We start from the raw sequence: 16,700 nt of genomic DNA, 5'->3' as shown, positions 1-16,700 counted from the left end.
TAATTCAAACATTTTGCTAGGCAAGGGGCAAATCCAATGAAATAAGAAAAATTAACTCACTACTTTAGCTTTGGCCGTCTGTGCTGACGGCTTGATGATCACAATTGACTTGGTCCATTGACATTTCCCGGAAGTGGTGATGGTTTTGTTTTGAGCAGGGGGGCGTATACGTGTGTGAAGGCCGTAAACGCAAACTGGACGGGAACGCAAACTCTGTACAAAATAACCACTCAAAATAGCATACTGCCCTCTTTCTTAGGCAGCTAGTTTTAACAGTGTTTTAAGTTCCACAGTAAGCAGTGTTAGGAGAATTCACTGCATCATCAGCAGGTCCATCGTAATGTGTGTTAAGGTTTATCGTTGCCCCCCCACCCTTTTGACCTGCCCAAAATGCTTGCCCCTATAATTCAACACCACTACCCCTTATCAGTATAATATATTACACGAACATTTAACAAAGTATACTCTATTTAAGATTTGAAAAAATGTATTCTTGGAGGTGTTTCTTCACAGTCTTGTGATCATGATTCGGTTTGAAGAATTTAGTAGGCCTATTCTAAATCACTCACTCATGCAAAAAGTGTATCATGCATCTAAACTTTCTGCCATAAAGAAAGGAGAGGACCATGATTCATCTGTTAAAAATGTCCAGGTTTTAAATACGTATTTAAACACTTCAATATATCAATATATTTACTTGTAACACTTTCTAAACACTATTATTGAAAGTATTATTTGCTTTAAGAAATAAGCACCCTATTTGCTAAATATCTATCTATTATCATTAATAGTTATTTGGTGTACCGCGCCCTTAATACGACGTGTAATCTTCATACGTACGATTGAATCTTATATTCTCCTTACCCGATAAAGTTTGCGTTTCCGTTGTCAAAGACCGATACGCAAACTGGTTTGCGAGTTCGTGCTGTTTGCGAAGGCAGCCGTAACATACGTGATCTACTAGAGAAAATGTCAACAAGCCGTTTCGCGGGAAAAGCAGTGGACCAAGTCACTTGTGATCAAGCCGTCAGCACAGACGGCGAAAGCTAAAGTAGTGAGTTAATTTTACTTATTTCATTGGATTTGCCTAGCAAAATTTTTGAATTATTTAATCTACAATCCTACAAAAATGCACCTGTTTACTGGATCCAATGTAAGTTTCAAAGAATACGTACCTGGATACGGAACTCGAAACCACGGAGCCTCCATTATTGAATCTGTCCTAAGATCGGTACGGGCTTCATAGCCGTACGATTCTGGATGGGTCGGAAACACATCGGTAACAGTGAATAGGAATGCTAAGAACCACGCCAGAAGTAGAGCCAAAGCAAGCTGAAAAGTGGGTTTCCAAAAGTGATTTGATATCGTAAGCACAAAGTGTTTTGCGTCGTATTATATAATATTATATATTATACACTGAGCTCAAAAAGAAACTTATAATTTTTTACAACTTGTGAATCACAAGGTCATATCTTAAAATACTGTCAATCAAAATGAACCAAAATTACACACAGGATTACCTTAATACTCTACTCAAACCACATGTCAGTAACCAAGCAGTTATCCAACTGACACAACAGCAAAATGCACTGTCATGGGACAGCTTCCTGGACTTCCTCCACTTTCACAGCCCAACATTTGGCACCCAGAAAAAAAAAATTGTGAGAATGCACACAAGATCCTTGCACAGATGATAAAACGGTGCTGCTTTCTGCTTTTCATACACTTTTTCATGACACAGGGCTGGGCTGTGAATGTGGTCCAGAAAGCTGTTCCATGTCAGTGCATTTTGCTGTTGTGTCAGTTGGATAACTGCTTTGTTACTGACATGTGTTAAGAGTAGAGTATTGAAGTAAACCTGTGTGGAAGTTTGGTAGAATTTGAGAGAGAGGATTTCAAGATATGACCGTGTGACAAATTATAAGTTTCTTTTTTGAGCTCAGTTTATATAGCAAAAACGATTTGTATTACATTGATATTTAGTCCGCACCAAATAGTCGTGCGATAGACTCTTTTCATGCTCATTCACCTGTGTAGAAATAACCTTGAGCGCATGAAATAGGAAATGTTTTAGCATGACAAAGAGCAAGCCCCGAAATCTCAGCGTAAAAGCTACGGGAGCGTAAGCTGTCTCATTCGCATAGTAAGAGCCAACTCCCTTTATACCAATGAGTAATACTTACCGGAAATAACTTGAAAAGAGGAAAACGCCCTCTTACGATACATTTTCCGTCATTTCGTTTCAATACTGGAATGTCAAATTTGCTTAGAAATTGGGAAAACAACAGGATCAAAAATATTGTTCTGTGAAGAAAAATGAGACGAAAATGCCTTTATTTTTGTTCTTGTACGTGCTTGGATATACCGCGCTTAGCAGAAGCAAAACCTTTTAAAAGGAGATTTTTAAAACAATTCGTTGTCTATAAAATGCTAATAAAATGTCTATAAAATGCTAAAACCCAAAAATAAGACGGTGGTAGTTATGTTATCATGTTGATCAGCTCGTAATCGGCGGGAATTGTTAGGCTTTTACTACTACGCAGAAAAGTAGTCCCACGTTAAGAGTGATGTAGTTGACCGGTCTGGTCTATAGTGCCCGTTTGCAAGGAAGTTGGCGAATTATAGGACTTGCATTAATAATTCATTCTGGCGAGATGTCACAAGACAATCTCCAAATAAAATATATTGATATTAATCCGCGATGTTATAAGGCCCGCCGATTTAGAGCTGATCAGCGCTAAATCTTTTAATACTTACAATCCAGCCATACCCCAGTGTTGTCCAGCCCTAGCAGCTACTGGAGCAGCCACACCTGTAGCAGCTAGTATTATCAATGGAGCAATAGTGATCAGGTCCAATGTACTTTAACAGATATCCAACTAGTCCAGTAAATCCAATGAAAACTTGAAAACATGAAGCTACGATAATGGCACCTTGAACCTGTCAATTAGAAATCGGCTTCGTTAGTCTGTCATGTCTGTTGGGATGACTATTGTTTAGAAAACAAATGTGGTGGATTTTAAGAATATTGTAGAAAGAAAATGAAAAGGTGCTGCTATGCTGTTGGTGGTACAATAGAGTGGGATGAAAAACACTTCTTTTTCGAATCGAGTTAGAAGTCTCAGAGAATATTACTAGAGTACAAACTAATACTAATTCAATCATGCTAATTGTGCTGAAATATCAGTGAGATCGGAGCATGTACAGATGTATCACCCAGGCAGTAGGTTTTTAATTTCCCAAAATCCCTTCTTATTTGATATTTCATACTGTATAACTCTGTATATAGAGAGAAATCAGGGATGGAATCAGAAGTTCAGAACTCGACGGTCTCGATCCCCCGGTTGGCCGGCGGTTACCGGCGGTTGAACCGCGTTCCATTGTTAGAATAATAGGACCGACTCCAACCGTCTGGAACCGCCAGTCTACCGACGGTGGAGTTTTGATTTCATCCCGAAAGTGATTTATTCAGAATGACAACAGAGCCAATATTAAACACTTTGGGTACTTTGTTTGTACTCTTTCATTAGGCAGCAAGTAGTCTCAAATTGGTTACCATTATTTCTTCCAATATTCGTATGCATTTAAATATCGACGGTATTATTTTGAGTTGCTAAATTAAGGAGTATGGGGAAGCACTATCATGGATTTTCCTTGTTTTACACAAGTCTTGTTGTGTGGATATGAAGTGTATAGTAAATACCAAAATAAATGACATATGATTTTTGGGCATCCATGTCTTGACCAGAGGTCAAAAGATCACATGGTCTTGAAAATTCCAACAAATCAGTTGTACCTCTGGTCAAGTATGTAAGTGCTGCCCTAGAATCCTAAATCAATTATTTTCTATGCAACATTGCCCAAACTATATTTTTCACAAATTTTATTGCGTGGATATGAAGTGTATATACCAAAAATAAATGATTTGGGCATCCTGATTCATGTTTTGACCAGAGGTCAAAAGGTCACGTGGTCTTGAACAAGTCTGTTGTACCTCTGGCCATGTAAGTGCTGTCCTAAAATCCTCAGTTATTTTGTGCATTGTTTCAGTTCATAAAAATCCATGCAACAATGCCAAAACTATATAAAAACTGACTGAGTAAAACTGGGGAAAGCTCCATAATACCACTACCCCTTAATTCAGCAACTCTTTAATATTCCATAGATATACATACATGTACTGTTTCACGGGCCTGAGATCGCCAATACATTGAAATCGCAATGCTCTTTGGCTTCAAATCATTGCGCCAAAAGTTCAAAGTGCTATACTACATACATTCAAGTCGCTGGTAACCAGTATTTCAAAACAGGGTGTAGCTTTGAATTGATGAGATGGGATTCAATTTTATTCAATATCTATGCTGATCAACATATCGTTCTACGATTTCACGATACTATTTGGCTCGAGATTGCCGAGAGGGCATTAAGACAAACAGCATGCATGTGAAATATTCCAAAGGTTAATGATCGAGAATGAAAAGAACATCATGTTTGTCTCCCGGGGGAGCACTTCAATATGAAATGGATATAGGTGTAGGGCTGGCACTTTCGCACTAAGGGGCATTCGGTGAGAGCAAAATGTAAAAATATGGGGTCATTGGGTGAGAGCACGGATTTTTGGCATTCGGTGAAAGCAAAATGTAAAAAATATGGGGTCATTGGTCATTGGGTGAGAACATGGCCTTTTTTAAATGGAATCTTTGGGTGAAAGCCGAAACAGCGCCACATAAACCTCGAAAATCAAATTTCTAGTTCTAAATGGCTTCAAATTTCCCCGCAAATTTCTTTGTTTTTTCAAAATAAGTAACAAAATCAGTAAATAAATGAAAGTTGCTGTTCAAATTGAACTAGTAAATAGTAGGCTCTACAGGACAAACAAGACTTTTCTCTCTGAATTGGCCGTATTTTTACGTGTAAAGAAAATCATTCGCATTATCGTGTTCACTCTATCTCTAGCGTAAGTTTAGGCCCTATTTGACTCATTGGAACGTTCAAAACGTTCAAGATAAAATTAATGTATAATAGTCAGGGTTCAAACTCATCGGGCTGGTACTAATGCAAGTATTTCATATGCACTATTAATGGATCGAGGCGACTGCATTGAAGAACCTAATACATTATTCATAACAGTTACGTAATCAATAGATAGTGCGTAAACCACCCAAATTCGTGATATTTTTGTGTTGGAAAAGAAACCACGTGAATTGAGTGCCCTCTCAAGGATGTCTACTCTCTGCCGATACCACGTGCTCTTTGGCGTCCATAACCGATACACGATCGGATTGGTGTAGTTTGTTTACGTGTAGAATTGTGCAAGTTAACTTAAAATTAATCATTTTTAGCGTAGATTTTTACCATCATCATGCCGCTACAGCGATGCTGTATTTGCCGGTTCAATGGCAAGGGACGTACGTATCCGACAGAAAAGATAGAAGGAGATTTTTTTGCCACTTTTGGTGTTCACCGGCACCGTAGTGACCGGCTCAATGTAAACAACATGGGTCGTGTGTGCAGTACATGTTACGGGTGTATTTTGTCGTTCAGGAAAGAAGGGATAACGCGATCAGATCGTGTGACATGTCGATTGCAAAGGTAAAGTCGGTGCGCATGGGCATAAGACAATCGGAGGAAAAAGAAAAATCCTTCCACGGCCACCACCACTACCAACAGAAATTGCTCCTGACACTTGTGAAACAACAGCTACTTGCTCGATGGCTGATGTCCTTGGTAGTCAAACAGAAGCCACTTCCCGAAAACTTGCCAGGATTGAAGAATGTAGCAAGGAGCTACTTATTAACAGAGAACAAGAAATTACTACATCATAAAATGACCAACTCTAGTATGTCAGGCAAGTGCAAGTGGCAAACATGTGAAGAACTTTATAACACGGCCAAAACAAGGACCAGGACTAAATATATTTGTCGTCCCGAAAACAAGGGTGTCAAGTGTGGACGCTTCTCGACAAACACTAAATTTATAATCGTAGCGAAGCCATTGAAGAATTTCAGGCACGTCTGGCATGTGATTCAACCGCTTCTGACGATCAACGCAAATACTTGCTATAAACGGTTGAGCGTGCGACAATGATAGGGACTGCAGGATATACGGCAGCAATGAAAGCAGCTTCAAAATGATGTCATTTAAAGTTGTCATTTAAAGTTTTCAAGAGAACTATTTTGGAGCAGAATGCACATGGCAGTATGTGAAACCATGGACTTTTACAGTCCATGGTGAAATAGCTCTCCATGACGAACTTGGAACAATTTGATGTTCAGGTGGGCCCAAACCCCGGGCCCAAACCATGGACTGTAGAACAATGTGTTTAACATTGGTTTAGATATCATCTGAACATGCTGAATGACTACTTTTCTAAGTATAGTTAAGGTTGTTCGTACATATTATTTATCTATAATTAATTAAGTTAAACAGTGTAAAATATCAAATAAGTAGAGATTTTGTGATCTTGAAAATCTATTGCCTGGAAGAGACATGCTCTGATCTCACTGATATTTCAGCACAATAGTAGCACGTATCCTAGTAAAAGTCTTTGGCACTTTCAAGTCGATCTGACAAAACAGGTCTTTTTAGTCCCACCCTAAGACCCTCGGGTCTAATGTAGGCTATGATATTTTTTAATCAACCCAAACTACAGATCCTCCGAATCTGAATATAGTTTGCCTTCCACTTCCCATAAATTCATGGGCAATAGTTTACCGGTCAAAGTTATTATATTTAGAAGAAATAATAGTATCTCAGATCTAATCTAAAATATAATAAAAAATAAAATATAAATAAATATAAATAATTGGTATTTTTGGCCAAATGGGTATTTTTACATTTTTTTCAGAAAAATAAAAATCAATCTGTGAGCAAGGATGTGTGTTTGGTTAATTTTGCAAGGGGTCAAGTGATTTTTTTTTTTTTTTCGTTGAAATGTAGTACTGTGACCAAAGTTGCCCAAAATGCGTGGACCACCCTAAAATAATTATTTAAAAAATCTTTTTCAACTTCAAGGTGTACATGTAGATGGGAGCTCAATGTCCTAAATAACAGTTAATTAGAAATATAATTAGTTTTGTTGTGGTTTAAAAACTCGAAGTTACCCAATTTTACGGTAGGATGTAACTGGATTGATAACCATAGCGATAGGTGAAAACAATGTTTGAATATGTTGATGAGTGCATCCTTCTTATAGTGCAGGGCAATACATTCAAGAATTGTTTTCACCAAACGGTATATGGTAATTAATCCTGTTACATCACTACTTCAGTACAGCGAATAAAGCTAAATTATGTTATTATATTGAATTCACAGTGGGGCGAGGCTAGCTATCATATAAATTAACACCAAAGTTGTTTCAGTTGGAAGGAATATTTCTATCAAAGTCAAACAGTCTCGGTGGGATAGAGCGTAAACTTTCGTGGTCAATAAAACAAGTAGGTCTGTACAATATGCAGCGGTGTGTGGGTATCATTAACCATACTGCAGTTACTGTCCGTTTTCCTATACACAATACACAGTGCTCTCACCATTGAGCTGTGACCTCTACAAATCGTGCCACGTTAAAAGGATAGGCATTTGCCTAGTTAACGTCAATGTGTGAAAAATAACCGGCCAATATTAAAAGTACTCTCAAAAACTTCTAGCAAATATATTTCTCTAACATGACCTAAAATTACAGCTAGGTTAGATGTTCAGAAATATTCGTACTTTGGTAAAACAGTGAGTGAGGGCAAGGCATAGCTAGCCAAATCCCGTGTTAATTGAATGGAGATTTGACCGAAAATTTTGGTAAACGGACCGCTCACTTCTGAAGAATGCCACACGAAAACGGTACAAGCTACATTTAAAGTACTCTCTGTTCGATCATCATGATGAGTTTTTAAATAGTATGCCGAAATTTGGTACTGTAGGTAATTGACAAAGGGTCGTACTTCGCTGATGAGTAAGTGACAGTGAACATGAAAATCAGGGCCCATAACCCAAGTTAGTAGCTAGTTAGTGGAGGCCGTCACGGGACTGATTATTGATTATTGAAGTGCCTTATTAATAGATACGCACGATTTAGGGCAAGAAAAAAAAACCGGGACACTTTTGGAGACATCATCATCATCATCATCATCATCATCATCATCATCATCATCATCATCATCATCATCGACATCATCATCATCATCACTTTCTACATTTTTTCTAAACAACATAGGGCCTACCGTTTTAATAAGATTTTTTTCTTGAAATGCATGTAACTATAATTATTGTTTAGAGCGTGATGAAATAAAACATCACGATTTTCATCACAAAACAAATATAATGCATAAGAAATCGTTTGTTTTAGAGCGTGATGATGAAATAAAACATCACGGTTTTCATCACGAAACAAAGTAATACATAAGAAATCGTTTGTTTTAAAGCGTGATGAAATAAAACATCACGATTTTCATCACAAAACAAAGTAATAGGCCTACAAAAGAAATACATTTTTCGAGAGTGATTAAATAAAACATCACGATTTTCATCACGGAACAAAGTAATACATAAGACATCGTTTGTTTGATTGCAATCAACCGCGACAGTTCGTCTCACACACATAACAATGCACTGCGATCAAATAGGTTGATGACAACATTTGATTGAATGGACTGCACTGCGCCATGATTACGTGCACCGGTTCAAATCCTTTGTTTGGAGCCAATCAATAATTTCACGTACAGCCTCTATGCAAATTAGAGTTTACACACGCTGCAGCTGGGGTAATCGACCGAAGCTGGTTGCCGTTAGTGATCGAATGCATGAGCTTATTTGCTTTATTGAATCGATTTACTGGATTAATTTCCTGTTAACTGGGTTTAATGCCACAAAGGTCGAATCGGGCTTGCAATGGACCATAAGTGCATCATGCATCGATTGTAAGTCATCATGAAGGGGGAAGGGTTTTTACCTTTATAGCTCTGAGTATTTACAAGCGGATTTTGGAGGAAACTGAGCCGGATGTAGGAGGTTTTAGGCGTTTTGTAGTGTGTATAATACCCGGAGATAAAACCGAGCCTGTGGGACAGCCCACTGTACATCTTACCTCGCACATTCGTGTTTGCCATACTTCCGTGTAGTTTGCTTTTTCGGCAATAGTTGAATTTGCTGAAATATTTACCAGAACAACAAAAGAATGTAAGAAGGTCAATGTTATATTTACTCTATATTCATGATAATGCATATCACTCGGCCAATTACAGACCAAGAACGCGAAACCCAAGTTGACCACGTCTTGACGACTTGGAAAGCTGATTCAACGTGCGTATGGTGTAAGTATTTCAGTAGCACCCTTGGACCAGTGGCTATTTTAACGTGGCCTCCTGGCACGTAGTCGTGCAGTGAGAATAAAAATTCGTGCAGTGATTACAAATCCGTGCCTAAAATGTTTCTGTGCTATTCAAGTTTCAACCACATCACTAATGACCAGCAAAAAGACACCGGCCAGTTCCAAAAATTGCTTAAGTACTAGACCATAGCAAATCATGGCTAACTCTTTGCCCGGACTCTTTGAGCTGTGTGTCTTTATTTGGAGTATTATCGTGTCTCAACCAGTAATGCGTTGACGGCCTGAGTTGTATTTGGTAAGGCCATCTTGTAAATAAGTAGGTGCAGAACCATTAATACAATAATTGTACACAGGCATAAAAGCTCATAAAGGTGTGGAAAAAACATCAAGCAAATATTGCCTTACAACGCCTCTTGCACCGCCCTTTCTTCCCAATTTTTGAATCGCTGCGATAGAGTGGTAAAATATGTACATTTATGCAACTGTGCATGGGTTTTTGCATTTTTATTAACATTTGTATTTATGCCATTTAACTCGATATCAGTAAACCAACTGTACTTTCATAGCAATACAGCTTGGTACATAAATTACAACCAAGTAAAACTAATGAAAAGTCAATTGAAAGGATTTACATTGAAATGAAAACCTACCCTTATAAATATCGCTAAACATGTAATTTTTGGATTAACATTTTTATAGAGATTGTAATTTTATGAAATTGTGTGCATTTTATGCAACTTTGCAGAGTTTTTATCCGTTTTGCATTTTGATTAATAATACCGTTAACTTGGCATTAGTGAACCATGTGTGTACTTTCATCGAGTTCTAGCTATTTAGTTATGGCAGAAAAGTCACATCACAAAATAGTGAGACTGTTGGTGTAACGAGCCGTTTGGTGTTTATTATTTGAAATAATCTTAATCGTGTGACCAATGGCGGAAAATATTCTTAGAAACAACAACAAGTTTCCTTATGATGATATTACGCGAATATTTGGGATAAAATTGCAAATGATAATAACTATGTTTAATTTTAAAGCTTAAAGTTTAGAATGTAAGTTGTGGTGTACCCCAAGGGTGAATTCTTGGACCCCTATTATTTATATTATATATAAACGAAAATAAATGCATCAAGGATGTTCCAATCTATTCTCTGATTACACAACAATATGATACTCAAATAAGAATATCATGAAAACCCGCTCGGCGGATAGTATTTCCTTCTTGGTTCCTCATTCCAAGAACCTAGGTAACACATCAAAATAGATCAAGTACCATTGCGGCCTATTGATCTTGACCTATTTTGCTGTGTTACGTAGGTAACGAAACTTCCAAGATGGTGCAATCCTATCCTTATTTGAATTGATTTATCAAAACGAACATATTGACACCTCTTTTCGCAAAATCGGAGCACTTTGATGTTTTGACCCCCATAGAGCCAAAAATGTGACCTTTGACCTTTTCGGCTATAACTTAAGAACGGTACGCCCTAGATAGGTCAAACTATACATTTTCTGAATCCTTGTGACTAGAGGAATATACTGGACATGGCTTTTAACACAATTTGAGCAACGCAACTTTGAAATTTTACCCTGTGTAAAGTTCGATGACCCTATATCCCCCAACCCACCCTAAGATGCGTGTTGACCTGAATTTTTATTTTCTGTTCATACACATGATAAGGACTCAAGAAAACATTGTGTCATTAATGTCCTTTTCAGGTGGCATGAAGCTCAATCTGAAGCTGGTCTGGGATGTGCATGTTGGGACTACATTTCGATAAACGAATTCCCTGACGGTAGAACAAAATTGTGGAAATTTTTATCTTTTCTTAGTCTTACCTGAAATAGATACAGGACAATCACCGCGAGTGTGTAGGTATGCAAACACAGGAACCAAATACCCCATATTACCACCTTGTACAATTGGTAATCTGTATAAAACAAATGGAAATTTGCATTGTATAACTGAAATAAGAATGAGATTGATCTCAGTTTATGCAACGGTATTCCTGTTTAACCCAACCATTGAATGCATGGAATCCATGAAGTTAGGGATCAAATCAAAACTCGACCGGCGGCTGACCAGTTAGCAGCCTGGACAACCGATTCTTTAGAAATGCTTAGTCGCGCTGAAAGTCGATCGATACATGTTAAAATCAGCACAATTCAGAGATACACCTTTTTGCTATGAAATTAATTTTCTCGGTCAAATATAAAGCAATTTTTTTTTTCTTCAGTAATGTCAGTTAAAAACTTGGTGCTTGGATATACATTTTTTTACAAATCCTGGTGTTAAAATTAAGCATCAAATTGTGTCTTTTAGCGTGATATTTTTGATTTTTATAGGCCTTCAGTTCGCCCGCGAGCTTTTTACGGAATTCATTTTTTAGCGTCTCAAACTAATATAGTTTGCTAAAGAAAGATATTTCCCACCTCTGTAAAGCACATCGTGTGGGTCTATGTATTATAGTTTTGTTAGAATTTCCGTTTTTATTATACCCTTTTTTTTTTTCATACTCCGAAAATGTCTAACTCAGTACTTTTATCTCGAGAGCAACCAGTAGAAATAGTCGATATTTCCTTTGTTGTTTATCCAGGTCAATTTTCCATTGAAAGCAAATTGCCCGACCAGCGATTTGGTAGCCCAAATCCCCAATTGAGTGTTCTGGTTAAACATGATCAGTAGGAGCGCTATAGGCCTGGGAATTTCTTTGCTATATTGAAGTTCTAGCAACACTGTAGCCATGCCGGTATTCCTATTAAACCCAGGGATATCGATCCACAATGCTAGTATTAGCCTTAGATTTCACTCGTTGATTTTGAAAAATGGTCAGCCGGCAGTTAAAATGGTGAAATGAAAACGCAAATTCTGACAAAACTATGATATATCGCTCACGGTGATGTGCGTTAGAAAGTTGGGAAAAATCCTTCATTAGCGAACTATCTTACTTTGAAAAGCTAAAAGGTTGATCCAAAAAAAGGCTCGTGGACAGAGTTTAAGCCTATCAAAATCGAAAATCTTGCACTAAATGACTAAATTTCACGCCTAAGTTTAACACTAGAATTTGAAAAAAAATACGGTATCAAGCACTACAATTTTTCCTGACATTTACTGAAAAAATGAAAATGATTGCTTTTCATTTGGCCGAGAAAATTAATTTTACATCGAAAAGGTGTAACTAAAAATTTAGCTCATTTCAACACCAAATTCGATCGTTTGTATTGCCTCATTAAATGACTGAGTGAGCCTTGCCAAACAAAAGAATCGGTTGTCCAGGCTGCTAACTGTGACCGCCGCGGTGCGAGCGGTTAGTCCGGTTGACGAAAGGCCATTGCTATGAATATTCAAGAATACATGAACAAGAGCGATTCCAGAACGAGAGCTACACTGATTGAGAAGAACTCCTGGGAGGGAAAATCAGTTCTTCCTATTGTACTGAATTTGTATAGAAACCACTTGAAATCACTCCACTTGAAAATTGTATTACTTGTGCGGGTGATTGGATGATATCAACCAGCCATGTGAACCAGGGTGTGACGACTGCCCTCATTACTGTATACATTCCCGTAGACTTTTAGAACCGCCGGAAACCGCAGTCAACCGGCGGTCGAGGTTTGATTTGATCCCTCAATCCCTCAATGCTTTAGTACAGTGTCCAAAAAAAAGAAGAGACCCCTCATTGCGCCCTCTTTTTCTCCTATTTCTGAAAAGTTGATAAAGTATATGTTGGTATGTAAAGAAGCCTTTACCCATTGGTTAGCTTTAATAAACCGAAACAATTATTTCAATCTAGATGGATAAAAGGAGCGAAAACGTATCCATTTTGAAGATTTTTTTCAGTCTGTTTATAGCTGTTTATCTGTTTCAAATAAAAAGTTGAATTGTTCCGGATCAAAATTATAAACAGATGGATAAATAATATTGTTTTATTTGAACTCGCCATCACGTACCTTACACCAAACGTAACTTGCAGCAAGGTAATAATGCCTTCAATGAAGAATGCAGTAGACACCAACTGACTGACTGCCAACTGATCTTGTTCCATACATAGGGGACCAGCAAGTAGAAGGGGAGGTGCAATACCGCTACCAAAAAACGTCAAGAAGTGCTGAAAAGAAACCACCAGAATTGAAACACGAGAATTCGATGGGTGTTTATGGGTGTATGGGTGCATTTGTCCGACCTTGTACGTACATAGATAACATTTAATATTCGCATTACACATACTGTGATGTGCCTTGAGTAATTTAAATTGATCATTTACTTCGTTTACAATATAATTATTTCACCAGTTCACGAGAGATGAAATTCCCCACTCATGTTATCAAGTTGATTTACAATAACAAAGTCAGTCATGTTTCTATTGAATATTTGATCTGCCTGAAAATGTAGTTATAAATGGTGACGTAATTTTGGGAATCGGTAGAAAATCCGCTATAGGGAGTATAGCAATGTTATTGTAATGTCTATGATTAGGCATGGGAATTCCCGGTTTGTTTAAGATGAAATGTAAACATCGGGCAAATTTTTATGGAATTCTTGTGTTGTCATGGTTGTGCAGTTTATATAACAAAGGAGATTTGGAGTAAGGCAAAGTGCGCATCCTTCCCCAAAAGGGGATATACTCTTCTGTATACATGCTAAAGTCTGGTTTATGAAACAACACGTCTGTCAGTGAAAGTGGAACAGAGTGGAAGGTCATTCTCAGAGCTGATTCTTCAAGTTCCTAGAAGAAAGTGAGTGAATGATGAAAGCAACCGTTTTGGAAATTGTCATCTGTGCAAGGATTTTGTGCGCAAAGCGCATTATTATAAATATGTTCAAGCAAAAGTGGACTTCGTTGGGCAAGTTTGAAACAGGATATCGTCCTGAACATTTATTGCAACAGAACCTTTGTCAAGAACAAGAATATTTGTGATTTGTATGATTTATTATATATGTACACGCATTGTCCATGAATGTACTTAAACAATTCTTGTTAACTTAAACAATCAGTGTTTTTTTTCTGCATTCTTAAAGTGATCTTGTTTTTGGCCAGCGGCCAGCATCAACACGTACCTGCAAACCTAATAGAATAGACTGACATAATGGTGGTCGTTCATTCACTCCGTAGATAACCGTCCTTTTGCTACTTTTCGATGTCACCATCTCTAAATCAGATGCAGAAGCGGACTTTGATAGCAGTGTATGATCTGAAATAAATGGTGTTATCGAACAAAAAAGTAGAAGACGCGCAGACCATTTTAGGTTTGCAAACTAGGATCCCAGAAATTCGTCATGTGCAAAGGGGTGGGGACAAGCGATTTTTGGCGGGCCGAGGTGTCGAGGGGGGAAGCGATTTTTGGCAGGCCATTTGAAAATTTAACCCATCCGGGGGTTCATAATTATTGCACAGCCCCTTAGGGACGCACCATTTGACTTCAAGGGTGAAAGTAGGAAGTTTTTGAAAAAACAAACTTCACCCACTACATGAGCAAAAAAAAAAAACTTTCCCCACCAACACTAAAAAAAAAAAACTTTCCCCACCTAACTCACGGTATAAATGCATGAAAATTTAAAAAAATTGGCTTCGGCGGCAAAATAACAAATTGCCCCCGGAATTTGCCCCGACCCTAACTTTCACCCCCCTCCCCGAAGTCTAATGGTGCGTCCCTGTTTCCTATCTTCGATTCGCACTGAGGAAATGGTATGTACCAATAAAATGGGCTCCTTTTTAAAATATCGTAGAATGATGGAGCAAGATTATAAGATAATGAAAAGCTGAACTTACAAATTAAAAAATTTGCAACTGTTAAAAATTGCAGATTTAATGTCATTGTTTCAAATGAATTCTACAAGGCCTAGCCCCAAAAGTATATGTGACGTGCCATGTCAAAAGGAGACACTTTTGGGCATAGAGATATTTTAATCCACAACGCCGTTTTCCCCAATGAAATCGGACATTCCTAAGCGAAGAAATTGAGTTCGTAATTATAAAATTGGAAATAGAGATATCGGCCTTTAAAAATATTAAATATGTTGAGAGTATGAATTACATTGAAAAATGTCTAAAACAATACAAGATGCCAGTTATATTCCGATCTGAAACTATGAGACAATATTTTTACATTAATAAAATCACAAATTCGCAACAAACCCAAATTGTGAAAAAATCAAACGGGCAGATTTTTGGCTATTTCTCAATTTACGATCATGTCCCAAAGTGTCTCCTTTTGACATGGGACGTCACTTATATGAAAGCTTATGAACTTACGTGTTGGAGTCGTTTCGTTGTCCATGTCGAAAACTGTTGAAAATTCAGTAGAGATGGGAGAATAACACACAGAAGCTCACAGATACACCTGACCACCACCAGCACCACCACCACCACTCACCACTATAGCAAACCATAGATAAAGATCTTTCCTATCTACAGATCAAACACACTCCGGTGACTCCCGGATGCGATATTCTTGCGTCATGGGGATATTTTTATTCACATTAAATATGCAATATGGGCAGGTTTAAGTTTATGACCTTATGCGAAGTATGTGACCTCACTTTAAATTTCAATCGGGAATATATCAAACCAGTCCCTGATCAAACTGAAACAATGAACTTGATAATAATTATTATGTCCGGGACATATTATATTTCAAAATTATTGGCATTCACAGTTGTTAACTTCATTATACAACGCAAGTTCAAGGGGATGAGGATTTAAATACATTAAAGTATCACTTCTCTCAGAAGCATACACTCGGGCAATACACCATTCAGAGGTTATACTATAGTATAATACACTTGACTATAAAACATTTTATATCATACATCCCAACAACAACATAAACATGAAACATTCTTAAAAAGACGGGTAAGTTATTAAAAATTTTCATCTCCCAATCAGGGTTGTCGTGCTATTGGTATTTCAGAGTTTATTTATTTCTCATTTCTTGCTACTTTATTATTATTTAAGAATAGTGAAAGTTTATCTTAAAATAACAACAAGCAATCACTTAAAGCCAGATTGTAAGTTTGTAACATTTCTATAAAATAATGGATTAGCATTTCTTTTCCATAAAATGTTAGCTTATATACCATGTATACTGTCAGATATCTCCCTTTTTTAATTTTGAGCCGAACAATTGAGGTAAAGCAACGAAGCTTGGAATTTACTACCAGCGCCGATGTCGCCAATGCGTACGTGTCACTCCATCGATCGTGCTACGGCACGGAACTTTGATGTGAATATGACAGTCCCGCACGCCATGTACGTACTGTGTATTGAACATCGCGTACTCATTCGACTAATTTTTCCATTGTAATGATTAAACGACGGGTCCTGCGCTTTATTCAAAAACTACAGCACCTTTCCAGCAAACCCAAAACGATTTGAAAAC

General features: G+C 37.6%; 1 protein-coding gene across 1 annotated transcript; it reads right to left on the bottom strand.

The window, feature by feature from the left end:
* Nucleotides 1-1,140: 1,140 nt before the first annotated feature.
* Nucleotides 1,141-15,777, bottom strand: LOC140155250 (solute carrier family 23 member 2-like). The gene is made up of 8 exons (XM_072178004.1): nucleotides 15,575-15,777; nucleotides 14,380-14,513; nucleotides 13,272-13,429; nucleotides 11,160-11,251; nucleotides 9,077-9,138; nucleotides 2,758-2,940; nucleotides 2,184-2,304; nucleotides 1,141-1,332 (listed from the first exon to the last, which is right to left on the bottom strand). Exons 1-6 carry the CDS (start codon nucleotides 15,597-15,599, stop codon nucleotides 2,788-2,790), a joined length of 624 nt encoding a protein of 207 aa, XP_072034105.1. The 5' UTR covers nucleotides 15,600-15,777; the 3' UTR covers nucleotides 1,141-1,332; nucleotides 2,184-2,304; nucleotides 2,758-2,787.
* Nucleotides 15,778-16,700: the final 923 nt, after the last annotated feature.

Source organism: Amphiura filiformis, chromosome 6 (assembly GCF_039555335.1).
Source record: "Amphiura filiformis chromosome 6, Afil_fr2py, whole genome shotgun sequence".
NCBI lineage: Eukaryota > Metazoa > Echinodermata > Ophiuroidea > Amphilepidida > Amphiuridae > Amphiura > Amphiura filiformis.
This window is presented reverse-complemented; position numbering and strand designations above follow the sequence as displayed.

Excerpts from the sequence above, each read along its gene's own strand:
- LOC140155250 (XM_072178004.1), bottom strand. The coding sequence starts at position 15,599 with ATGGACAACGAAACGACTCCAACAC. Across the intron at positions 14,514-15,574 it reads CAACGAAACGACTCCAACAC|ATCATACACTGCTATCAAAG; the intron begins GTAAGTTCATAA and ends CATTTATTTCAG. Across the intron at positions 11,252-13,271 it reads CAAGTTACGTTTGGTGTAAG|ATTACCAATTGTACAAGGTG; the intron begins GTACGTGATGGC and ends TGTTTTATACAG.